Source organism: Anolis carolinensis, chromosome 1, assembly GCF_035594765.1.
Source record: "Anolis carolinensis isolate JA03-04 chromosome 1, rAnoCar3.1.pri, whole genome shotgun sequence".
Lineage (NCBI taxonomy): Eukaryota > Metazoa > Chordata > Lepidosauria > Squamata > Dactyloidae > Anolis > Anolis carolinensis.
Genome location: NC_085841.1, coordinates 357,925,434 through 357,951,311, shown reverse-complemented (window position 1 = coordinate 357,951,311; position 25,878 = coordinate 357,925,434). Strand labels below are relative to the sequence as shown.

Sequence of the window (25,878 nt, the reverse complement as noted above, 5' to 3'; positions counted from 1 at the left end):
GAAATGCACAGGTGACCAACAGTAAACACATTGTCTCATCTTTAGAGATGTGCAATGGCAAAAGTTTTCTGAAGAAATCTTGCAGAGAAAACCTTGGGATAGGTTTGTCTTAATATTAGCATAGGTTGGAAATGAATCAGAACCATTTAAAATCTTACATTTAAAATCTTAAAGACAGTATGGAAACTTAAAAAGCACTTTTCATATTTAAAAATAATTTCCAAAGGGTCTTTGCCTGCCACTGAAAGGGTCTGCAAAGAAGAAGCTATCCTAGCTTCTGAACTGAAGAAATTTAAAAATGTGAACATAATACTAAGGGGGAAGTCTGAAAAGCTAATACGTGAATATGAATTGTGAGACTCATAAAAACATAGTGGAATAAATTGCATGGAAATGTTAAAAAAATTGAAAATGCTAAAAATATTAGCAAAACTTTTCAACGATTGTCTGTGATAATTCAGTCAACGTCCTTTGACTTCAGAATGAGTGCTCTGAGGTTGTGAAATAGAGTAAGCCCTCCTCTTTTGCGGAGTTTGGATCACAGGACCCCTGAGAAAGTGGAAAACTGGATAAAAAAGGAGAGGTGTTTTCCTTAAGAATCACCAGGTCATCCAGCACAACTCTGTAGTCAACTTCCAATAGTGAACATATTAATAAAATCTGTGTATAATAAAATCTGCAAAAGTGAAACACTGCAAATATGGAGGGCACATTGTACTTTCCTTACACTCAGTATGATCCATTGTCTCTTGATTCTAGAAATGGGAAGCCATTTTCAAAGCAATAATGCTAGTCCAGCTTGTTTTAATGTCATACGCTTGGAAATTATTCCTTGCCATCATCAGGAATGATGACCAGCCACAATTTCTCCTACATTCCATCAGATAAACCCATTGAACAAGGCAATCGGGTGATCCTCAGGCACCCTACGCTGTCATGATCTGTGGTGTTGTGACCCATCATCCTGAATCATGTTAATCTGCCAAGAAGAAAAGGTTAAAAGCCCCTCTGTCAGTTTGATTTGTTTTGCGGTGCATAGCATTGCTAGAGGAAGACACGTTTGCACAGAGGAGCATAGCGTTCTGATCTCCCTACATTAAGGGAGTGCTCATTTGCAGAATCTGCCAAGAGGAGCAAACGTTTCAGCCAATGGTGTCGGTGTTATTCTGTGTGACATCGATGCCAAAGGTGATTCCTATTGAGGTAGGACATATTTCTGGAAAAACAAAGCTTCCCCACAGCAAGAGACAGAATCAAAAGGCAGTTCTTTGTGATTTAGGGAACGGCTTCAGAGAAATGGATAAAAACCCACAGCCCATCAGTTATGTACCAGATATTCTTTTGCTAGTCCCTCTCTCTCTCTTGTTATCCACCTCTGTAAAATGGAAATTCTGAGAAGCGTTATTTTTCCAGTATTAGAAAAATATGGAAAGCAGCTAATGAAATAGAAATCAGTATTACAATGCTATAACTGCCCTTAGTCCTAGCGGGGAGATAGGGCGGGATGTAAATAAAATGATGATTGTGATTATTATTATTACGTTACATTTAAAAATGGAAATGCAATTTTAAAATATCAAACTGGAAGTACCAGTGGCTACACCAGAACAGAAGGAGTTGCTTTATAGTAATTTGAATAGATAGTCCATCAAATTCAAAAAGAGAATCACACGAGTCCCTGGATCTTTGTAGACTGCAACACCCAGCTGCTCTAGCCAACTTTGCCAAGGAGGACGAATTCTGGGGGCTATACTGGTTGAGCTTTCTATATCCAAAATTTCAAAAACCAGAGAGTGGGGGTTTTTTTCAGTGTTAAAGTTTGCATATAGACAGTGAATGGAGTGGAAAGGGAGCTAGTTATACACCCAACAAGCCTCCCTCAAGGAGCCCCTGCTCCACCACTGCCAGAAACCCAACGGAGGAAAGAGAAGAGCAGGAAGAACTTAATAAACATAAACATCCCAGATGCTTCCCCCGCTGTGTCGACACATTTGATGGCCTTTTAGCAAAGTGGCCTGGAAGGTAGTGGGGATTTTCTCCCCAGTGAAAGTTTTGCATTATTTCTGGGCTGGATGCAGGCAGCAGCCAATATGGTCACTCTATGCAACCCCTCACAATAATTTCTAGATTTCTGCACCAGAGCATGTCACAATTGGATGAGTAGAAGGCGTACACAGAAGCATCTCGGACATCTGCTTTTTATAGGACCTTGTATCAGTGAAGCCACTCCTTTTTTTCTTTCCCCCGTCAAGGATCCTTCAGGGAAAACTCAGTGTGTACTGGACCCAAAGATGGACGTGAGCAGTTAGAAGCAAAAACTTCCAGTTTTTTAGAGTATTTTGGATTTCTGGATAAGGGAGACTCAACCTGTAGTTCAACAGGGGGTCACAATTTTCACAGCTGATGTCTTCTCTAATTTACTAGCAATTATTATTTGGTTTAGGCATGTCTTTCCCATTCACTACTATGTAATACTTTAAAATAGAGATGACAGAGATGTACCTTTTGACCCTCTGAATGCCAAAAACACATGCTTTGTGAAATTTATGAGCAATTATCAATCTGGGTGATTGCACATTGGTTTGCAGTCCCAGCATGCTCTAAACCAGGCCTGTACCATTATTTGCCCATCATTTCCTCATCATCATGCACAGCCTACCATCCGCTTATCTCCCCTTTGTTCTGGCAATCGCGGCATAAAAGTGACTACACCTCTTCCCCAAAAGCAGGGGGAGGTTTGATCTTTTGATCATGGGTTTCCATGTGTCAATGGGAAGCTCTTCCAAACATTTTATTAGCAGGCAGCAAAGCACTGTTATTCTTCTTCTCATGGAGTCCTAGTTCAATGCTTACTGCATCACACTGGCTTTCCTTACCCAATATATCTGAACAACAGTGTTAATAATCAAGCATTTTTTTCCTTCTTTCCTTCCAGATAACTGTATTAGACCTAGATGGACAACATCTTTGTAAAATCAGTGGTATAGAAAAATTAGAGAATTTACGGTGGGCATCATTTAGCAACAATAATCTCACTAGAACAGAAGGGCTGGATTGCTGCCACAATCTGGAGGAACTCACATTAGATGGGAACTGTATCACCACCCTAGAAGGTAATTTATTTGTGCATCATTCCATACATTTCAGTATTGGGAGTGGCGGGTGTTCTTGGTCCTGGTGTTATGGATAGTAAGTAAGTGGTCCTGTGAATGGATAGTAAGTAAATAACAAGTAAATATTTGTGCTAGTGTGTGCAGGTAAGCAGAAAGCTGCTAACCCACTATCCTATATTTACCTTCTCTCCCCTAGTAGTTATACCCTACCCACTTTTCAAATGTTTTATTACTTTCACATTCCCCAGGCATTTCGAAACTTTCCAAACTTATTCGACTCAGTGCCAACAACAATCACCTCACCAGCTTGGACAGGAATGTTTTCAGTAACCTGTCGCATCTTCATTACCTTTCTCTTGAGAACAACCGGATCACATCGCTGGTGGGTTTGCAGAAGGCCTATGCACTTATTGAAGTCTACATAAGCAACAACTATGTGTCTTCCAACCAAGAAATATATCAGCTGAAGGTAAGTGATAGCTGTTGAAGTTCCTTAGTTTGCTGTATTTATGGCGCTATATTCCACTTTTAACTGCCATGGCAACACCCTGTGGGATTCTGGAGTTTGTAGGTTAGAGATCTCCAGCTGAGAAGTCTAAAAGCTCTTCTCTAAATTTCAAAAGAAATTGTGGCAAATAATGTGGACTACATCAGTGCAAGCTGAGTAACACCTTTGCCATCATTGTAAATAAAATGTTCTCCAGCTGTGGATGGTTGAATAAATATAGAGAATGTATGGGTATGGTAGACCCAACAGTAATAGTAGATTGAATGAGATGTCCAATATTTGTGTATGTGATCCCTCGGTAGGAATGAAATGTGTGTTTTGTATAATTTATGAATGTTAACAGTATGTTAATTATACAGAGATATTTGTGGCTAGATCTGAAATCAAAACTTCTATTTAGTATTGTGAACTTGGGCTCAGGCTGTGGCAGGAGAGCAGCTGCAATGAATCACTGCAATGAATCACTCTGACCAGGAGGTCATGAGTTCGAGGCCCGCTCAGAGCCTATGTTTGTCTTGTCTTTGTTCTATGTTAAAAGGCATTGAATGTTTGCCTATATGTGTAATGTGATCCGCCCTGAGTCCCCTTCGGGGTGAGAAGGGCGGAATATAAATGCTGTAAATAAATAAATATCAATAGATTGAGCATTCCTTACCGGGAATCCAAAATGTGGCTGAGATAGTGAAACCTTTATTTTTTGGTGATTCAGTGTACACAAACTTTGTTTCATGCACAAAATTATTAAAAATGTTTTGCATAAAATGACTTTCAGGCCATGTGTATATGAAACTGAAATGACTTTCATGTTTAGTTCCAGCTCTAAGATATCTCATTATTTGCATGACTTAAAATACTTCTTGCACCAAGCATTTCAGATAAGGGATACTCAACTTGTATAACAGCATAGTATAGGGGACTGAAACTGTCCTGAACAAGAAAACATCCTTTGTTTAAAATGTATGGATATAACTCTTTGGGCAGAAAATATAGGATACTATGACCTTCAGTATAGTGATGCTTCATAACAATAAACCTGTGCTCACAACAGTTGCTTAATTCCTGTACTGCAGAAGATTATTCCAGCATTCTCCCCATTCCAGCTGCCTAGGAGATTACAGATAGAGAATTTAGGTTTTCTTTCCTCCACTGTCTTATGCAAGGAAGAAACAAATCGTAGCGAGAGATCGCCCTCACCTAGGGAAATTAATTAAATCTTGGAAAGAAATTTTATCTCTCTACAGAAATCCTATTATTTTAGGATAATGTGAGTGTGTGTGGGTGTTAATTGTCAAGTTAATTAAGACTGTTGACAGCTGGCCTGTTGATTCCTAGGGGTTAAACAACCTGGTCATCCTGGACATGTATGGAAATCTGATTGTTTGGAAGCAGGAAAACTACCGCCTCTTTGTTATTTTCCATATCCCATCCCTGAAAGCTTTGGATGGTATTGCTGTGGTAAGTTACTTATTACACATCATTAAAACAGCAACAATGAAAGCCCTGTTTTTTTAATAAGACCAAACATTCTAAGCAAAGTTCAGATAGAGAGCTAGATTCCTATTCAGAAATTTTTAGCCACAGCAAATTACTGCTTCTTGCATTTACACTGTCACTATTAGTAAATGCTTGTATTTCCTAACCCTGTCTGCGAAAAGTATCTCATAAATAATATTTGAGTCAATGCAACAACCTGCAAACCTGTGGCAGGATAGAATATTTACTCAAAATATATCTGCTTAGAAGGGCAACCAAAGCCTGGCTAGTGTGTACATGGGCCCCTGAAGACATGGCGGATATGCCCATAAGAATGGGACTACATATTTAATAAAAGTTACAGGTTGTTTCAGATCATCTTTGAAATGCCTCCCATATAGGAACCAGCTGAAACTGAAAATGCTAAAGATTTATTTGGTGGCAAACTCAATGCTGACATGGTTGCAGAAAGGTTGGGACACTCCAACTTCAGCAAAATTGAAGAATTAAACTGGACAGCCTCTATGATCAGGTCAGTAATTTTCTGCCCAGGAATTATAAAACTATTTCAGTCTTTCCCACTATATATTTTGAAATCCTTGAAAAATTCCCACAGCAATAAAATCTAATATTTCTCAGGAAAACATTTTCCATGGCTCATATCCTCACAGAATCTGATGAGTTATTTTCCTAGAATGTAGGAAAACAGGATCTTTACTGACATCATGCTTACTTGCAAGAATGAATAGTTTAAAGTTTTTTCCCTGCTGGGTGAGATTTCAAGAATTTTTTTTATGCGCTTGAATGATGGGAAGGGCTTTATGTGCATCATTTATTTTTGCATGAAGATTTATTTTGTGGGGGAAAACTTTTTTTAAACAAAAAATATGTCTGGAATCCCATTTGGGACATACAGGGGTATAAAGTCAAACTTCACCCATTCTTCAATTATCATTGTGGAAGGAGGTGTTTATTACCTTCATACAATGCCCTCTTTGCCTCTTTTTTGCTTTCACTGCCACACAAAAATAATGCTTTGCAAAAAAAAAAAGTTAGGAGAAGTATGGAAAATCTCATGGCAGTTGACCATTTTTCCAACAAGATGTCACAGTGTTTTCATCATGTGTTTTCTCAATGAAGGTGAGAAAAATTGTAAATATTCTTTTCCTCCCTATTATGAAAAGTCATTGGATAAATACTGTGACATTGACAAAAAGCACCTTCCCACTCTGATCTAAACTAAAGCACTGTGTTTTATAAAAATAAAAAGGATGAATAAGATTCAGTTTTGTGATAATATGTTGTCGAAGGCTTTCATGGCTAGGATCACAGGGTTGTTGTATGTTTTCCGGGTTGTATGGCCATGTTCCAGAAGTATTCTCTCCTGATGTTTCACCCACGTCTATGGCAGGCATCCTCACAACCTCTGAGGATGCCTGCCATAGATGTGGGCGAAATATCAGGAGAGAATACTTCTGGAACATGGCCATACAGCCCAGAAAACATACAACTTTGTGTCAATACTTTTCTCGAACCTGAAGGGAAAAGTGTGTGTATGTTTGTGTGTATCTTTTCTTTTACATTGGATCCACTAATTCTAGACCGTATACCACAGATTCAACGCACCATGCATAGGTCTCTCTCTCTCTCTCTATATATATATATATATATACACATACACTGTATATACTTGTATATAAGTCAACTGAGGCCAAAATATGGATTTTGATATGATGTATGGCTATGTCAAGGGTAAGATCTAGGGGCATGTAACAAAAGATGTAAATTGTGAAACAGAGGAAAACAATGTCAAAGAACTTTTAAAATGCTGCTAGGTAGAACTATTTGTATTCAACATGAAGGCTGGATGGGTGAGGAGGGAACTATGGGAAATGGTGTCTGCTCAATGGGTGAAGGAGGCAAGCAGATGTGAGTGAGCTGAGAAAATATGAACAATGCCTCATGAGGGCAGCTGTTTGGGCCACCACTGCATTTTTTGTATTTGCGCATGGTTCTGGAATCAAATTCCTGCTGTACTATCTACTAAACTATTTTATTCCCCTAAAAGATTTTCCTTTTTAAAATATGTTACAGAATGGTGGACCTTGTTCCAGCAGAGCAGTTTAAAAATATCACCACTGTGAATTTGCAGAACAACAATCTCACATCTTTCAGTGGTTTGGTCTTCCTCCCAAATGTCAAGGTGAGTTACTCATTCCTTTCCTTTTTTTCCCCCCTATCATGAGCATATTAAAACAGAACTTGGAAATAATATTTTTCCAGAATGTCCTAACTACATTCTGTGCTTGTATGTCAAAAGGAACTACTCAGAAAGTACTGTAGACTAAGTAAGATTACTTTTGTTATGTGCCTTCCATTTATTTTCCTCCCCCAACTTCCTGTTCTTTTACTGACCAAAAGAATGACCTTCTCTTGTGAAAACCTCCAGTAGTCACAACTTTCACACGCCATAGAATCCCCCAGTTACTACAGTATTTATGATAAGAAAATAACAATTTCTTCCAAAACTACAAGCAGAGATGTTCATTCCTGGTGGAAAAGGTAAGAGCTAAAGTGGCCAAAACTGTGGATTTGCTAATAAATAAAAAGAGTGATGTTGTGACCTCTGTTAATTTCACTTCTCTCTTTTTCAAATGCAGGTTCTTTGCCTAAACTACAATCACATTGAATCTATCCTCCCTAGACAGAAACCTTCTAGCCACTTAACAAACAGGCAGTTACTGTATCAGAAAGTGTCATCCAGTGGCTATGGGCAGCAAGGGACTTCCAAAACCAACAAGTATGTAGCTATGAAGTCCTGAAAATAAAAAATCTGCTTTTTATATCTATAGAAGCTGGTGTCCCAACTCAGAATAGGGGTTTGGTTTGGCACTGCACCAAGTAGCAACAGGGCTCCAACTTCTGGGGCAGTATGCTAGAATTTTCTTCAGAGGATGTTGTTTTTCATGGGCTTCCTAAAAAGGCCTAGAAGAAGATGCGCCCAGAAGTTGCTTGTCTGGTCTGCTTTTCCGTTGTTTATTGTTGTGTGCTTTCAAGTTGTTTATTTCATATAGTAACCCTAAGACGGACCTGTCATGGCAAGATATGTTCTGGGTGGTCATGGTGGGGTGCCATTATTACCTTCCTCAGAGGCTGTGAGAGAGTGGCTTACCTAAGGTCAACCCAATGGTTTTCTGTGGCTAAACAGGGATCGAATCCTGGTCCACAGAGTCTTGAAGTCCAGTGCTCAAACCCCTACACCAGGCCTGGGCAAACTTTGGCTCTCCAGGTGTTTTGGACTTCAGCTCCCACAATTCCTGCCCAGGCCTGCCCTACACCCTGCTGGCTGATTTTAGATCTTTTCCCCACCATCCCAGTGCTTCCCTTACTACATTGCATGTATGTTTTTGCTAAAGATCATGCTCATAGCAATTCTGTATTCTTGTTGCTTTAGTTTGTCACAACTTTGGGGAGCACAATCCAGTTTGTGGAAGGGTGTTGGATCTGCATGCCTATCTTGTCCAGTTTCAGAGTTTCTTTGACAGTCCTTGGGGGTAAAGCCTCCAAGGACATAACCAGTTTGAAGGCAATATGAGCCATGTATTGTTCAGCAAACAGGCAAGGTTCCCATTGGCCAGGAGGTAGCATGTCAGCAATCATTCCCTGTGCTGCTCAATTAAGCCTCTTCATTTGTGACAAATAAAATTGTGGCCGTTTGTAGTTGAACAATGTAGTTATCTTGCTTTCCTGTTTGTTCTTTGCTCAGCCAGTTACCACTAGGGTCCCAGAAATTAAGCCAAGCTGGATATCATTTTGCAGAGTTTTGTCTGCATAATTTAATCTGTGTTTGTCCTTATGATATTGTTAGTTTAGTTTGCGATGTTTTTTTTGATTCTGTTGTTTTGTATTATATGTTATGTTTTTATTCTTGCTTGATTTTATATTTGTTGTAAGCCGCCCCAAGTCCTTTTGGAGAGGGGGCGGGGTATAAATAAAGATGATGATGATGATGATGATGATGATGATGATATCACGTAGATTATAAATCTTTAATTTTCTGACCTAGATTGAGATAAAAAGAATTCCGATGCAAATTCCTATCAGAAATCTAAATGGAAAAACAAAGTCTCAGTTTCTACCCTGCCTTTTGTCCAGACTGCTGAGAGCATCTTAGTCTCTGCAACTCAGACCGATTTGCTCAGCTTTCTTCTTCCCGGTCAGGGGGTCCAGGTGTACAGTGGAGCTTTTGTGCTTTCATCCCACACATCTGGCAGAGACGGCATGTGGTTGTGTATGGCTGATATCTTTTGACGAGCCCTAATCAGGCTTATCAGTTGGGGTATTAAGTTCTTGAACCCTTTAATTAATTAAAAACTGCTTAATTCCCCTGTCTGATACGCAGAGTATCAGTATGATCTTTTCTTTTCTTCTCCTAAGGCAATTAAGAACTCCCTCTGAGCCTTCTTAAGATATAATCTCAGGCTTCTGTGTATAACAATTTTCACAAGCCACCACCATAAATGTCTGTGCACTTCATATAGAATTGCTTTGGTCTAAAACTATTTAGCTGCTTGTGTTTTCCTTTATTTCATCGTTTTTAAATGTATTTATTATGCAATGCTTTTGACACGAAATAAAAAATATATAGAATTGCATTGCAATTAAGTGTACAGGCAGATAATTCTTTGAAGAGCTGTTGATAGTACAGTATTTATCCTCTCTCTGTTTTAATTGTTTCTAATTAATGGAGCACTATACATTTTAAAAAAGAAATAAACTGTCACTGTCCAGAGATAATAGAGGATGAAGAAAAAAATCTATGTATACCTTCCTCACCCAGCAGCCCTTCTGATACCTTTGGAATATAGCTCCTACCATCCCCATCCATCATGGGCTGGTCTAGATCATGACTGTAATATATTTGTTTCATATCACATATCTATAGCCATGCAATACAAGTGTTAGTATTGGACTGAGACATGGGTCCAATACTAGCACTTGATCTCAGCCTATCTACCTAACAGGGTTGTTATGGGAATAAAGCAAGAGGAGGATAGGTAGTTATGCTGTATCAAGCTCATTGGAAGAAAAGTGATATATATATAAATATAAATTTTGGCTTGCTTTCAAAGTATTTACTGTGTGGATTTGGCTTTTTAGTGACTTAGAGGGCTGGTTCAGTTAGCCCAGTTGTGTGTAAGACTGATTGCCAGTCCCTGGAGTCTCTCAAATTTGAAATGAGGGAAATTCTTGCTTTGCTCCCCATCTTAACTTCATAGGGACAGACCTGGGAGATCTACAATTGAGCATGAATGTAGCATTTGTGGCATGCAAAGCATACTTTTTTTTACTTTACCCGAGAATCCTAGACATCGTATAGGAACGTAGGAGGCATCTTTCCCCTGAACCAGCCTGGTAGTCCATCAAGCCAGTCTTGTCACCAGATCTTCAGAGTTTGGGCAGTTTTTCCAACCTACCTGCTGAATCTGGGGCTGAAATTGGTTCTTTTTGCCTGAAGTGCTTTCTGCTACTGAAATATAAGAAAAGAAAGGTGTTACAGACTTAGCTGTGCCTTGCATTTGCAAAGTGGTGAATGGAAATGGCTTGCATTTTGTTGTTTTACTTTGATTTGCCAATGGAGTCATTATAAAACTTTCACTAAAAAAACAAAAACAAATGACAGGTTTTAGCTCTTCCTTTTCCTTTCACCAGACATTCTGTTGGGGAAACTGGATTTCTATGTTTGCGCTTCAGGGCCATGGTGCAGATGCAAAGTTCTGAAAAGAGTTATTGAAATTTCTTACTAGCCTTGTTAAACTTGGTTATTTGTTACCCATTATCATAACATTTCTCTTTTCATTTTAGGGATGCGGGATTGAGCGAATGTTTGTCTCCATTAATGGAAAGTCTAGAAGTTCTCCATTTGGGTTACAATGGAATTACCAATTTGGCATGGCTGCAGATCAGTAGGCTAAAAAACCTAAGGTTTCTCTTTTTACAAGGTAAGGAAGACACATCAGCTTCATTTTGTATATCTGATGGAATTATCCTATGCCCACAAAAGCTTGCGCTGTAAAAAAGGATACTAGTGGCATTAGATCCCATCTGATCATGGAAGTTAATGTTTCTTAGCTATGATTAGTGCTTGGATGGAAGACCCCCAATGTGTACCAGGTGCTGCAGGCCCTATATATCCACAGATTCTGTGTCTGTGGATTCGGTCATCAATGACTTAAAATTATTTCCCCATCAACAAAAAAATCCAAAAAGGATCCAAAAATGGCAGTGATTTTGCCACTTTATATAAGGGATACAATTTTACTACAACATGGTAAATAATGAGATTTAAGTCTCCATGGATTTTGATTTTCCCAGAAACTTCTGGAACCAAACACCACTGGATAAGAGCACAATGTATTTCAGAGGCAGGAACTGGCAAACTTGTCTAGAAAAAAAACTATATATTTAATAGGGTCACCACCAGTCAATAGGTGACTTCAGTGCATATACACAGAGACTTATACAAGATTTTTTAGTGTCTTCAATATTCTCAGATTCTTATATAGAATCAAAATAATTGTTGTTACAAAACTTCAATCAGAAACATGTGCTAAATTATAAAACCAAGATGATGCTGATGCTGATGATGCTGATGATGGTGATGGTGATGGTGATGGTGATGACGATGATGATAGCAAGGGTTCCAGGGTTACAGTTAAAGGTATTAAGTGGCAAAAAAAACCCAAAATATTTACAAACATATTGTTAGCAGGATTAGAAAGGTAAAAGAGTTGTACCTTGCTGTAAATGCACATTTGTGTGTATAGGCAATCCCTGAGTTACAAACAACTCATAGTTATGAACTGAGACAACAGGACTTGAAAGAAATCTACACCTCAGAAGGGAATCATTATCATGGGCAAAAGGTGTCTCCACTGAAGCTTTATCATCTATCCTTGTTTCCTCAACAAGCCAAAATTTTCAAAATCCAATTATCACAGGGACAGAAAGTGAGGTGAATTCTGAAAGGGAGATGAAAATGAGGCAAAGGGGCTTGGACAACAAAATACAAATTCAACTTAAGAATTTGTTTGTAACTCAAGGACCATCAGTATTTGTTTTAATTTGGCGTGATTTGCCAATGTGACTTCATCCAGATCATTCTGTGCCAAACTTTCATCCTGTTTTTAACCAGGCAATGAGATTAGCCAGATTGATGGACTCGATGGTCTGCAACTTCTACAGGAGTTGGTGCTAGATCATAACAAAGTGAAAACAATAAATGAGAATTCGTTTTCCAAACTAAGCTCTCTGGTGGCCCTTCATTTGGAAGAGAACCGGCTCCGGGAACTGAACAATTTGACTCCTTTGGGCAAACTGCAGAAGCTTTTCCTTGGTCTTAATAGAATTCAGGTACAACATACAGTATGTCATCGTGTAGAAAAAGAGGCTTCTCACGCTTCATTCTTGTTACTGTGATCCTTGTGTTGCTCTTTCTTTACTTAAGGAGCAATTCAGCCATCAAAGAGTCAACTCAAAACTAGCAGTTAAGTTCTATTTGATTGCAAAATTGGTTTCAAAATTATAGAGTTGGAATGGATTAGAACAAGAGTGTAATGGCTCTCCATATAACTGTTTGATTGCAACCTCATTCATCATTCACCATTGACTGTGCTTGTGAAGGCTGAGGGAAGTTGTAATCTAATAACATTTGTAAAGCCACAAGATTGCAACTGTGGGACTAAAATGAGGTGGAGGTTATAGGGTCATGTTAACACCCACGGGAAGTCCTGGAGGGCTACCTCCCTGGCCAAAAAAGCCCCCAAATGCTTTCTGGGTTACATGGGGCATTTTCACCATTTATTTGGTCCTTCCAAGCTGCTTTGAAACCACAAGATGCCTTTTTCGCAACTGGAGATGACCCAGTCACTTCTTGTTTGCTTCCTTTTTTTAAGAAGTAGTACCAAAATGTGACAAAAATGATCTCCATCTGCTTCAGAGCCATTTGTGGGTAATAAAGGTTTCTTCTGGGGAAAATGATCATGTTAAGTATGATGGGGGCCCACATTTGCACATATTGCTGCTGCGCTTCATCACAATTTGCCTGTAGTCCTAATCTGGTTGGGAAGTAGCATTTGAGGGTTTTTGCACTGTTTTAAAATTGGAAAAGGCTGCTCTCGGTTTGAAAGTAGCCTCTGGAATTAGTATCTCCCCTGACATGATACATAGTATACTCAGGCAGATTTATCAACACACTCATTATTGCTTCCAGCCTATAAACAGATGGCTGATTGATTACATATGAATTCTTACATAAAGTACTTCTATCCGTGCCATTAGTGGAATTTTTTTACTGGAATATAACTCTTTTTTATCTTGGGACAGGAGTTGTCAGAACTTGAAAAACTCGACAATCTTTCTTGCATTAAAGAGCTCTCAATATATGGAAATCCTGTGAGTAAATTTTTCTGGAAGATTATATACTTTCTGTTTCAAAGTTTTTCTATCTAACTCATAATGGTTATATTTAGCCACTCCTTGTATGCTATATTAAGACTGACACTGTCACAAAGATGGCTTTCAGTGTTTGGCATGGGGTTGAGGAGAGTTGCAAATGCACTGTTGGGATTTAAAACATGACTATATTTTACCATTCCCAAGAGTTACCAATAAAAAACTGTCCAGTAGGGTCAAGACCTGGGAACCTTTCCCCCTACAGTGATGGGAATCTATGTAACTTTCCAAAGAAAGCTGTGGAAATATTTAGTTCAACCATCAGATTTTTTTCAGCAACTCTTGTGAAGCGCGAATACAAGAAAACTGGAAAAAAATGATGTCTGGTTTAATGAATTAAGTAACAGTGATGTTTTTTCCCTTCTTGTTATACCCCAGAAAGGATTTGCTGACGACTGCTCTGCTGCCAGCCCCAAAAACCAAACGCTCTGCTGCCTAAGCCACTCAAAAATATTTCTTATTCTAATTTCAAACTAAATTCTTCAGCATACGTAATTTCTATGCTAAATCGCCTTGCCTAATCTGTTTTACTGCTGGAAATACAAACAGAAATTTGGTCAACTGTTGCATCATGTTAAGGAGACTTAGTGCTCATTACATAGGGCAGCACAGGACATTTCTGACTCCCTTGCTTCTTTGGGCCAAGATAATAGATGTGAATCTCCTGTCCTGAAATGCCAGGTACATTTCAGTGCCCTGGAACAAAATCTGAGCGAAAATTTTGCATGACTTCAGTATGTTAAAGAAAATCAACTGGTAGGGAAGAAAGAGAGAGATGATTAGAATAACCAGTGCATTGAAGGGCACCAAATTTAGTGGAATCAAAATTTTTGAAACTCAATCCAACCTAGACAGGACTTGATAGATCTGTCAAGGTGTACTGCTACACAAGAACATTTATTCCTTTTTTAAAGTCTTTAATATGCCATGAAACTCCTGTTAAAGATTATTTATTTTAGATTAATAGAATCATATTTGAAACAGACCACAAGGGTATCCAGCCATGCAGGAACACACAATCAAAGCATCCTTGACAGATGGCCATCCAGCCTCTGCTTAAAAACCTCCAGAAATGAAGACTCTGCTTCACTCCGAGGCAGCATATTCCACTGCTGAACAGCTCTTACCATCAGGAAGGTCTTCTCATTTTTAGGTGGAATCTTTTCCTGCAATTTAGAGAGCACAAAGGCTCTGGATTGATCCAAAGCCTGTACAGACAAAATATATCTCCTTACTTCTTTCAGGAGTGAGTTGCTGTACACTGCATCTGTCCTCACCTTTGCCTAATGTAGAGCTTGGATCTCAACCCCAGGAAGGGATGCAAACCCAATGAATCTGGAGGTTTATCAGCTTAACTCCCAGCCTCTTTCTCTTTCTCTCTGCCTCTCAGGTATCCCGTAAGATCTGCCATCGTCCACTTCTAATATATCGCTTGCCGAAGCTTCAGGTGTTGGATGGAATAACCGTCAGCCCAGAAGAGAGGGCCAGGGCCGAAATCCATTTGCTGGAACAGCAAGTAAAATACGTTTACTGCAGTTAGGTTCAGTTTAGCCCTCTTCCCCTTTGGGGAAGGACCCAAGATATGATTATTCATGCTCAGATGTTGCCATTGGTGTGTTCTTTTTCAGTTCCTCCCTTTCTTTTTTACATTCTGCAGGCATTTGGGGGCAGCCATGTTTTCTCACATGACAGCTCAATAATGAGCACTGTTTAGTTCCAGTCAATGGTGCCACTATCTTAAGCTATCCAAGGTTCCCAAAGATGGCATATGCCCCCTAGGGATCTGCAATCTGTTCAAAATAATTATCTCTGTGCACCAAAGTAACATTTTCTGATAGAACTAGCAAGGTGAGCTAATAAAAAAACACACCTTTCCTGCAGCACCAACTGACCTTGAGTGCGAGCAGACGGCTTGCTTTTAATTCTCAAGGAACCTCTTTCTCCTGAACTTACCTTGAAGAGGAGGAACAGAGGAGGGATTTCTGGAAGGTAATTGAGGGGAGGGGGATGAATTTATGCTGCTTGGCAAGAGCTGGAATTAGGAAGCAGGTGTTTGTTGAGTAGGTTCATAATAAATGGAATGGGGAGGCTTTCAAAGTCAAAGAGGTGCAAGAGGAAACGAGCGAGAATACAAGCCTGTCCTTGTCACGTTTAACATTAGATCAGACTCTCACATTGTACCTGCAGGCTCACACTTGTCTTTGAGAACATGAGTACTGTGTAACAGAGACATGACCTTCTCATAATCTTTGTTGTCTTTACATGCACCGGGGCTTTGCAGCTTAGAGCTCTGCTTGAACTGCAATGCATGTATGAGGGTCACATACATACATGCAGAAGGGGGTTGTGTATGTGTTAGCAAGCCTCTTCCCGCCATTCACTTGTGCACATCTCCTCGTGAATAAAAATGGTCACTGGTTTAGAGAGGCCCATTTCATCAAGGCCTTGCTGAATCTAAAGGAATCTGTAATGTACTGGAAGTAGAAGTGATGCAGTGGAATCTGAGCTCAAAGGATCAAAGGATCATTTTTGATTGGCTGGGGCGATAAAGCCATCTGACCTTCTCTTTAGACATCCCTATTTCCTTGGGTCTTACCTGCAGTCCTTACAGTTGCTGGGAATGTGTGGCTATGAACAACAGCAATGACTTATTGGGGGCGGCAACGGCCAACAGGGAGCTCTGGCGTGGACTGGTCCATGAGGTCACGAAGAGTCGGAAACGACTGTGTGAATGAAGAAGAATGACTTATTGTGAATAGTTTGGTATTTGGGGGTTGCTTGGTCTGAAATGAGCACCTTGGAACTGTTGAACCCAAAGACCTGTTTCTGCTGGAGATGGAAGTTGCTGTTAGTAGTTCATTGAGGTAGATCAGTTATGCTGGATTCTGTTTTGAAGTTAAAGCATGGTCAAAACATGCACAAAATTTGTCACTATGCCACTGTTGAAAATTGCATGGGAATCTCATGTTTGTTCCCCTGAGTGCAGTCATAGAAAAAAGTAGGCTATACATTGAATAAATAAAGTCATGACACAGAACTGAATATAGTTCTGTGAAATAATGGGTTTTTATGTCAAGTATAGAAATTAGCTTTCTAAAAAAAATAGCATCCTCTCCCCTCTTTTTTCCAAGGGTCAGGTTGCTAATCCTTATGTCTTCAAAGAATGCTTTGAAAGGTTGTTCAAATGCCTAGTGAAATCTCAGTGTTCAAATGAGGCTTATCAAAATCTCTAATTGTCAGAAGGGGGAGAAAAATCCAATGAGTGATTGGCTATCCTGCGTATGATTGGACTAAGCAAAAGCAAATAGGCAAAATAAGCAAATGAGACTTCAAGAAAGCAAGGTACAGTCTGCACTGGGAAATTCAACCTCTTTTTTCAATTTGTATGTGTCTCTCAGGTTAGACTCCACCTTTGACCTTAATTTCTGATACTCAAATTTCCAATCCTATCAACAAACATTACCCAAATTCCCTGCCATATCCATAGCAACTGAGGCAGTATGTCTGTCTGTAGCGCCAATTCCTCCGTGGATTACTGTGCAAAAATGAACTTGTTTTTGCCACTTGCTGGTGCTTTGTATACAAGGCTTCTAAGTGGTTGTGGATTGAATTGCTGCACGATGTAAACGCTTTATTTCCAAACTGACCTGTGCTTCTGTACGTTGGACATCACTTAAAAATAAAAAACATGGCAATATTAGTGCAGCTGGGGGAAAAGTGATAACGCTCTCTGCGCTTTAGAGGAATCTCCTGTTTTTCAGAAAGCTTCAGTGAAGATGTTCAACCTCCTTAGCTGGAACAGAAAAGAGGCATTATCTCATTAGACAACCGAAGTGGAACAACACACAATTTCTTCCCATTCTCTTCATGACATCCAGTGTGTTCTTCCCTAAGTGCTTGTTAGAAAGTTCAGAAGCAAGATCTTATGGTTCTTTTTTTAAAACAAAAATACTCTGAGTGTTAAATGCACAAGAAAATTCACACAGATGGAAATAACTTAATTAGCACCTTATTTTCTACCAGTGCTGTCAGACAAAGCCCAGAGATGCTTGGAAATGAGATGAAAATTCAAAATGTAGCTTCCGCTCTGAAAGAGTAACAACACAGTACACCAAATAATCCATAGATTGTAAATCCACCTCCTCTTTGTTCATGATTTCCAAAAATCCTGACCTAAATTTATCCAGTTTCCCACTGCCTGTGATATATAACAGGCCCTAAAGCCCATCTTTTGGTACCAAATTTACATAGTATATACTCCCAGATTTTTGTAGGGTAACTCCTAAAATACTGGAGTTAACCCTGGACTGTGCTCTAACTTACAGGAAGCACTGCTTAACTATCAAGCAAAAAGTAGGCGCTAGAAATAATATCATCAGAAAGCTGACTGGCACAACCTTGGGATCACAATCAGACACAGTGAAGACATCTGCTCCTACGCTTTGCTACTCTGCTGTTGAATATGCATGCCCAGTGTGGAACACATCTCACCACGTTAAAACAGTGGATATGGCTCTTAATGAGACTTGCCACATTATTACAGGATGGCTACGCCCCATATCACTGGAGAAATTATACTATTTATCCAGTATTGGTCCACCTGACATCTGCCGGGATGTAGCAGCCAATAATGAAAGGACCAAGGCATTGACATCTCCGGCCCACCGCCTTTTCGGATATCAGCCAGCATGCCAACGCCTTAAATCAAGAAATAGTTTTCTAAGATCTACAGAGATACTCGCAGAAACACCTCAACAAGTGAGAATCCAAAAGTGGCAGGTTAAAACCCGGAACCAATACCGGATGAGAGACCCCCTCCTGGGCACACAGAAGACTGGGTGACTTGGAAGGAGCTGAACAGACTGCACTCTGGCACCACGAGATGCAGAACCAGCCTTAAGAAATGGGGCCACAAAGTGGAGTCCACGACATGCGAGTGTGAAGAAGAGCAAACCACAGACCACCTATTACAATGCCCTGCCACATGCACAATGGAGGACCTTCACCAGAGGCACTTCAAGTGGCCAGCTACTGGTCAAAGGACATTTTGTACAATGCCAAGTGTTTTAACTTTGTGTTTTTACATACATTACAACTATACCCTCGGTTCGCTTCTGACACGATAAATAGAAATACAGTAGAGTCTCACTTTTCCAAGCTCTGCTTATCCAGGGTTCTGTATTATCCAACGCAGTCTGCCTTTTAGTAGTCAATGTTTTTGTAGTCAATTTTTCCAATAAATTGCAAAATTTTGGTGCTAAATTCATAAATACAGTAATTATTAAATAACGTTATCGTGTACTGAACTGCTTTTTCTATCCATTTGTTATAAAGCATGATGTTTTGGTGCTTAATTTGTAAAATCATAACATAATTTGATGTTTAATAGGCTTTTCCTTAATCCCTCATTATCCAACATTTTTGCTTATCCAATGTTCTGCCGGCCTGTTTATGTTGGATAAGTGAGACTCCACTGTACTCCCAAATTTTCATCTGGGCCTGCTTGATACTTTCAAAAAATGGAGCTCCAAACAAGTTGCCCTGGAGAAAAAAGGACAGAAAAATTAAAGTGGTAGGACATACAGGCCTCATTCTTTCTCTTCATCTCACCTATTGTTTGTCCTGGTGACAAGGATGTTGTCCTGAAGAGATTTTCAGATCCACTTCTGATGTTATGCTGGTGTTGGAACCATAGCAGCTTCTTTAATGTTATTTCCATCCATGACCTAGAGCAGGGTTATCAAACTGATTGTCATCAAGGAGCCTTATCATCAGCCTTATGGTTGCCTTCAAAGGGCCATTGAATCCATGGATGGAGAATCCTTGGATACAAAGGGCCAATTATAATTTTAGTTTGTACCCAATTTGGATACCCAGATGATATTGAAGAACAACTCCCACCATCTTTGATTATCTGCCATGTGGACTGAGGATAATGGGAATTGCAATTCAACAGCATTTGTGGTTTTGAGGTTCTTCTTCTCTTCTTCATTCATTTTGTCGTTTTTGACTCTTTGTGACCTCATGGACCAGTCTACGCCAGTGCTCCAGAGCTTGGGAAAGGTTAAAAGATATTTTGATGTCGGACGTCATATCCACAAGCCTCGTATCTAAATTCAAACCTCACTCTCCTGGCTCAAGAGAACAAACTGCAGCCTTCCAGATGTTACTACGTTCCAACTCCCATCAGCTGTAGTCATGATGTCTAGTGATGAGGAATACAGGAGTTGTAGTCCAACATCTGGAGGGTCACATGAAATGAGGTGGAGGGCCAGATTCGGCCACGGCCTTGAGTTTGACACATGTGACCTAGAGTAACATTCTGTATCACCTCTTGAGTTCCCTGAAAGCTTTGACATAAATATGTAATGCTGCATAATTGAACTAACACTGAATAGTTGCCCTTTCTGAATGCCAACTTGTCAACTCTTGTATACGGTCAAAGAAAAGTTTTCAAGGATATGTGCTCAGCTTGGCTAGGGCGATTGCAAGGCGTAACAGATCTTTCTATCATACCACAAAAACAAAGGAACCCCCTAGGACATGGCAAAGGGAAATTTCAGAAAGTAGATCTAATATGGTCCTCTGAATTTAGCCCACTGAGGATCCTTCTACACTACCATATAAAATGCAGATTACTGGCTTTGAACTGGATTATATGACAGTGTAGACTCATAATTCAGTAAAAAGCAGATAATGTGGATTATCTGCTTTGATAATCTGGATTATATGGCAGTATAGAAGTGGCCTGAGTCTTCTTCCCCAAAGCTCTGCATAAACTCAGCAGGCTTTTGTCTGTGGCAACTGAGAGATTTCACTTCATGCCCTTCTACACTGGAAGAAGAAAAGGCATGAAAGCTGAAGTTCTCAACTCTCAGTCAACGTTTCTAAGTATAGGTTGAGTCTCTCTTATCTGAAATGACCTAGACATTTATAGAGAGGTGTTTTCTCAGGTAGCTATTTCTTAATGATTCTTTACATTCATTAGGATCTGTGCTCCTAACCTCAGTGAATGTGGAGGGCTTATCCTTCACCTTTAGACATAATCCACTTGTTTTTTTCTATCCCAGCCTAGTTTTATAATATCACTAGGTAGGTCGTCTTTTTTTCTTTATGGTGTTTCCTAGATGGAGAAATGAGACCTATTTTGCCTCTTATCATGTAGATCTTTCCTTCAGCTAACTCTCCAATAGACTCTTCAGCATTTTCCGGATTGCAACTTACTTTCTCCAAACCTTGCCCCATGAAGATCGCCAACATTGCCAATGTAAGCCTATCAGGAGGCGTCAGTCATCTGTACAACACTGATTTCATCTTTCCTCATTCTGCTGACGAACCGGTTGGAACCGAGACCAGCAAAAGTGAGTGCCAATGGACCATCATGCTCTTGATCTCACACTGCATCTGGCCATTTCTCATGATGGTGAGCAATCCATTGTGACATTTTGGATGACCTCAAACCGTGTGACATCAAAAAAGCAAAGCAAAAGCTTTCTAGTTGTGATGGGGGTGGGTGGGGGATCTCATTTCATCATTAACATGTTTGACTGCATAACAAATGCAAGGGCTGGGTGGATGAATCAATCAGTTTTGGGCTCCTGCACTCAAATTCTTTAATCCAGATTTAATTATTGTTGTTAATTTACTTATGTCCCCCAAAGTGGAATCAAACAAGTCACAGAGTTTTTAATAAAAGTGGAAGTTCTTTGCTTTCCTTGAAGAAGTTGGACTACTCTAATCAGTACCAAACTAAATTGAAAGTTTGGTCCATATATTTTATTTATTAATTATTGACTTTCTTTCAAGATGAGAGTCAAGGTTGTTATCTATACCTGTGATACTGCTATTGTATTGATGGATACCACAACAGATGTCAATATATGTGAGTGGTAATGTATGTGGTTCTTCTCAGGCAGCCTAGTCTGGTTTCTGCTACAGCACTTAGTCCCAGGCCCCATTTATACTGATACAATGCAGTTTAATTGCATTGAACTGCATAATATGAGTCTACAGCAGGCATGGGCAAACTTCGGCTTTCCAGGTGTTTTGGATTTCAACTCCCACAATTCCTAGCAGCCTACTGGCTGCAAATTTGCCCATGCCTGTCTACAGTGATTATATAATGTCGTCCAAACTGCATTAAATGGAGTCCCTGGAGGCGCAATGGGTTCAACCCTTGTGCCGGCAGGACTGTTGACCAAAAGGTCTGGGGAGCAGGGTGAGCTTCTGTCTGTCAGCTCCAGCTTCCCATGCGGGGACATGAGAGACACCTTCCACAGGATGATAAAACATCTGGATGTCTTCTGGGCAATATTCTTGGAGATGGCCAGCTCTCTCACACCAGAAGCGACTTGCAGTTTCTCAAGTCAATCCTAACATGAAAAAGACTGCATTAAATATACAGTGTAGATGGGATGGGAAAGCAGCATATAAATAAAATTATTAACTGATTGATTGTTGGTCCTCCAATATGCTTATTGTTGTTGTTGTTGTTGTTTATACCCCGCTTTATCTCCTCCGAAGGGGACTCAAGGGGACTATTATTATTATTATTATTTTATTTTTGTACCCTGCCTCCATCTCCCCGTGGGGACTTGGAGCGGCTTACAAATACAGAACAAAAGTATAATAACATCAAGTACTGAACGACGCGCAAATGAAAATTTAAAAAGACATAAAATGACAACCATTAATAAAACACAAGTTAAAATACAGCAATAGAATCATACAAACGAACTGGGTAAAAGTGCACTAAGTAAGACTTGTAAACATGGTGGAAGTTAAAGTGCTATAAGATCATGGGGGAGAACCTTAAAAAGGGGGTGAACCCTGAGGCTACTACAGTAAGTTTATCATACAAATGGGTGGTACTTATTCAAAAGCCTGAGTGAAGAGCCATCTTTTCAGGCTCTTCCTGAAGACTTCCAGAGTGGAAGCTTGCCTATAAGATGCTAGAAATGTCATACGCACACACACAGAAATGCAGCCCTGATACCTGGCATGTAAATATGATCTTTGCCTCCTGTAGTCTATTTTTTTTCCAGTTTGGCAGAAATAAGTCAAGAGCCTGAATCTGCAGTGAGTTGGCTCTCAGCTATATACTTTTCCACATGCTTGACTTCTTTCACCCAGTGACTAAGTTTTGCAGTGTGCCAATTTTAGAGTTTGACTTTCAGGCAAGAAATCAAAGAATGCCGCTGTGGGACCTGGTATTCCTCGGAGCAGCCATGCGGAAGTGGCCACCAGACAAGCCAGAGGGACATCAGCTCCAAGCCATGCATCGTCCCAGGCTGGTCCTTCTCGAACGACGTGAAGAAAGTCAGGTATGTGAACATTTATACAAATTTTACACAACAGTAACCCTCTTATATTCTGCATTGAGTTGCATGCTGGAAGAAAGATGATTGCAGTTATAAACATGCAAAAAATAAATTCATCTTCTGTTGAAAATGTATGCAATAAAAACATCTGAATTTCATCTTCTCATTGGACTTTCTTCCTTTTTCTCCCTTTCTTTCAGAAAACAGTAGCATCTGCTAAAAGAATGAAGCATAAAGAACTGAAAAGAGCAAACGGACACTAATTTTAACACTGAGCTAAACATTTGTGCAGGCTTTAACTCTGCCAGTGTGACCTAAACCAGAGAAGAATTTATGCTATAATTTCACATATGTATATATTCATATCTTAGATCTCAGGCTAAAATGAACAAACTAAAAAGATTATTAAGTTTATGAAATATGCTTTCTTCCCTGTCGATCTAGAACTGAACAAGGTATCTTGAATGAAAAACCAGTCTTCTGTATGAGCATTCCCAGGGTTTTTTTAAAAATGCAAAATACTCTTGGAGGAAGTAGCTGAGAGAAAAAAAAGTGCTTCAAAAGTGCTTCGTTTCCCAGGCTGCTTTCCCATCTATTAGGAGGAGAGCATCTTGAGTAGACAACAATTGGGATTTTTTTCAAAGCAGCAATTGGTTCCATTACATCTTTTCATGTTTAAAAAGTAATTCATGGCAGTGACAGCAGAAATCACTTCTTTGTTACTTGCCACTTTTCCATGTTGGGATTAATAAAGAATATCCAAAGAAAAATCATAAAATAAATCCACTCAAAATTCTTAAAAATTGGTCTTTGAGAGTCACAAGGAAGAGTGATGTCCCTCCCTCATTTATTATGTTCTTCTTATTCAGCACATTACTTTTGCAAGGTCATTTCATTACAGTCTTGATTCACCTCCCTGTAATAATGATGTAACTATGATTATATAGTTGGCCTTCCACATTTGTGGGTTTAATTTTTTTCAATGTTATCATTTATGGATTTGATTAACAAAGACCCCTTCTACATTACTATATAATCCAAATTATCAAAGCAGATAGTCCACATTATCTGCTTTTAGCTGGATTATATGAGTCTACACTGAAATATAATCCAATATAATTAAAGCAGATAATCTGGATTTTATATAACAGTGTAGAAAGGCCCTACGTCTCTATAGGAATCTTTAGATCCTCCAGTGTGTGAGTCTTTAAGTTAGCTTTTGTTGGAAGTTGATTATAGGGACCCCTTCTACACTGCCATATAAAATCCAGATTACCTGCTTTGAACTGGATTATATGGCAGTGCAGACTCATATAATCCAGTTCAAAGCAGATAAAGTGGATTATCTGATTTGATAATCTGGATTATATGGCAGTGTAGAAAGGGCCAGGGTTGCACTGGAGGACCTAGAGATTTCTGGAGACATATTGTCCCAGGTTTTAAGAACAAATGCTTTTTAATTGGTAGCTTTTCCACTTTTGCAGAGGTCCTGCCCACTTAACCCCAGTGAATGTGGAAGGCTGATTTTATTAATTTCCTGCTTCTTGGCAGGGGGTTGAGCTGGATGGCTCATGAGGTCTCTTCCAACTCTATGATTCTATGAAATATGGATTAGTTGCACCCTCATGCCATCCATTGGAATTAATTAAGATGTAACAACTTTTCTGTATACTACTCTCCCGACTATCCAGCTGGATAGGTGCAGACCTGATAAATCCTCTTTTCTCCTACTTTTTCATGTATTATTAAATATTCCAGTTTCTCTCTTATCCTCCTCCCTATTCCACCCCTTTTCCCCATCTTATTTCACTTGCAGTGTGTGTGCGTGTGTGTGTGTGAGAGAGAGAGGTATAGAGAGAACAACATGAAGACATTAAGAATAATCCTATTTATTGCTGTAAAAGGGTTTGTGAATAGAGTCCACTTCATCAGAGGCATTGAATCTTGTCCTGAGTTGCTGGTGTCCAGTTGCAAGTGGAGATCACAGAGAAAGGAAATGTGAAGCTAAATCTGAAGCTTCAAATTCCTTTTTTCCCTCTGACTTTCTTGTTTAGTGCTCCTGCATCTTGCAACTATGCATTGTCCAAAAAGATCCACAGGACACTTGGCTCTTTCTGCTGGAACAGGCAACTATGGCTGCTTCCTTTGGGAATTGTCATCAACTAGCCTTGCTTGAACCTCCTGTTTTCCATGGTTGTGAAATACAACACACACAGTTCACTAGAGGAGTTGTAGTCCAACACATTTGGAGGGCAGCGGGTTTGGGAAAGCTGGTGAAAATGAGAAGAATTACATATACATACCTGATCTTCATGTATGTCTTTTAATCAGCCAAGGGGTTCTTCATCAATAGAAAAGAAAGAAGAAAAATTCCGCAAAATCCCAAGTGTGCTTGAAATGTAAAGCTGTTGATAGGATACTCAGTTGTCATTATACTTAGCAACCCCCTGTCCCAAAAACACACAATGTTGCCTTATGCCAGCTTTCCCCATCCTGGTGCACTTTGTATGATGGTTCCATCATTCTTGGGTATTGATTATGCCATTTAAAATTGATGGCACTGTCAGTCCTATATATCTGAGGGTTACCAGGTTAAAGAAGGCTAGGCTACTTTATGATTTTGTTACTTTTCTTGTATTAAGATAAATAAAGGTATGAGTGTTGTGGCCAGTTAAGTGATTAATGATAGAACAATTAGTTGGTTTCTATTTGATACGGAGGGCCTTTTGAACAATGATGACTACAAGGAATAAAAGAAAGTTGTCATCCATTTTGAATGCATGTCTTGTTGGGAATTTGTCATGCAAGTGGGAGTATAGCTATCTTCTTTTCCAGGTTTTGGATCCTCAGATGTACAGATGAACCAAAGTACAGAGATTGGGAATGGATGCCATTGTCATTCAACTGTTAATGGACTTGTATTATGTGTTAGTGAAGCTGAAAGAAGAAG

General features: G+C 39.5%; 1 protein-coding gene and 1 long non-coding RNA gene across 7 annotated transcripts in view; one reads left to right on the top strand and one right to left on the bottom strand.

The window, feature by feature from the left end:
- lrrc9 (leucine rich repeat containing 9) overlaps positions 1–22,931 on the top strand; it is a 54,929-nt gene extending 31,998 nt beyond the window's left edge. For all 5 annotated transcript variants that reach the window (XM_008116723.2, XM_062968602.1, XM_008116724.3 and 2 more), the window contains 12 exons: positions 2,936–3,113; positions 3,362–3,582; positions 4,954–5,076; positions 5,496–5,626; positions 7,189–7,297; positions 7,755–7,894; positions 10,960–11,096; positions 12,290–12,507; positions 13,480–13,548; positions 14,999–15,124; positions 20,774–20,969; positions 22,785–22,931. In XM_008116723.2, coding sequence (XP_008114930.1) covers positions 2,936–3,113; positions 3,362–3,582; positions 4,954–5,076; positions 5,496–5,626; positions 7,189–7,297; positions 7,755–7,894; positions 10,960–11,096; positions 12,290–12,507; positions 13,480–13,548; positions 14,999–15,124; positions 20,774–20,969; positions 22,785–22,921 — 1,785 coding nt within the window. In that variant the 3' untranslated portion in view covers positions 22,922–22,931. The remainder of the gene's footprint in view (positions 1–2,935; positions 3,114–3,361; positions 3,583–4,953; positions 5,077–5,495; positions 5,627–7,188; positions 7,298–7,754; positions 7,895–10,959; positions 11,097–12,289; positions 12,508–13,479; positions 13,549–14,998; positions 15,125–20,773; positions 20,970–22,784) is intronic.
- On the bottom strand, positions 10,238–20,970 carry LOC134295605 (uncharacterized). 2 transcript variants are annotated; one of them, XR_010002233.1, is made up of 5 exons: positions 20,833–20,970; positions 19,219–19,334; positions 17,256–17,401; positions 14,886–15,112; positions 10,354–10,624 (listed from the first exon to the last, which is right to left on the bottom strand). It is a non-coding gene; the product is annotated as an uncharacterized LOC134295605 (long non-coding RNA). The 2 variants fall into 2 exon arrangements; XR_010002232.1 differs by having other exon boundaries at positions 10,238–10,624; positions 14,886–17,401.
- Positions 22,932–25,878: the final 2,947 nt, after the last annotated feature.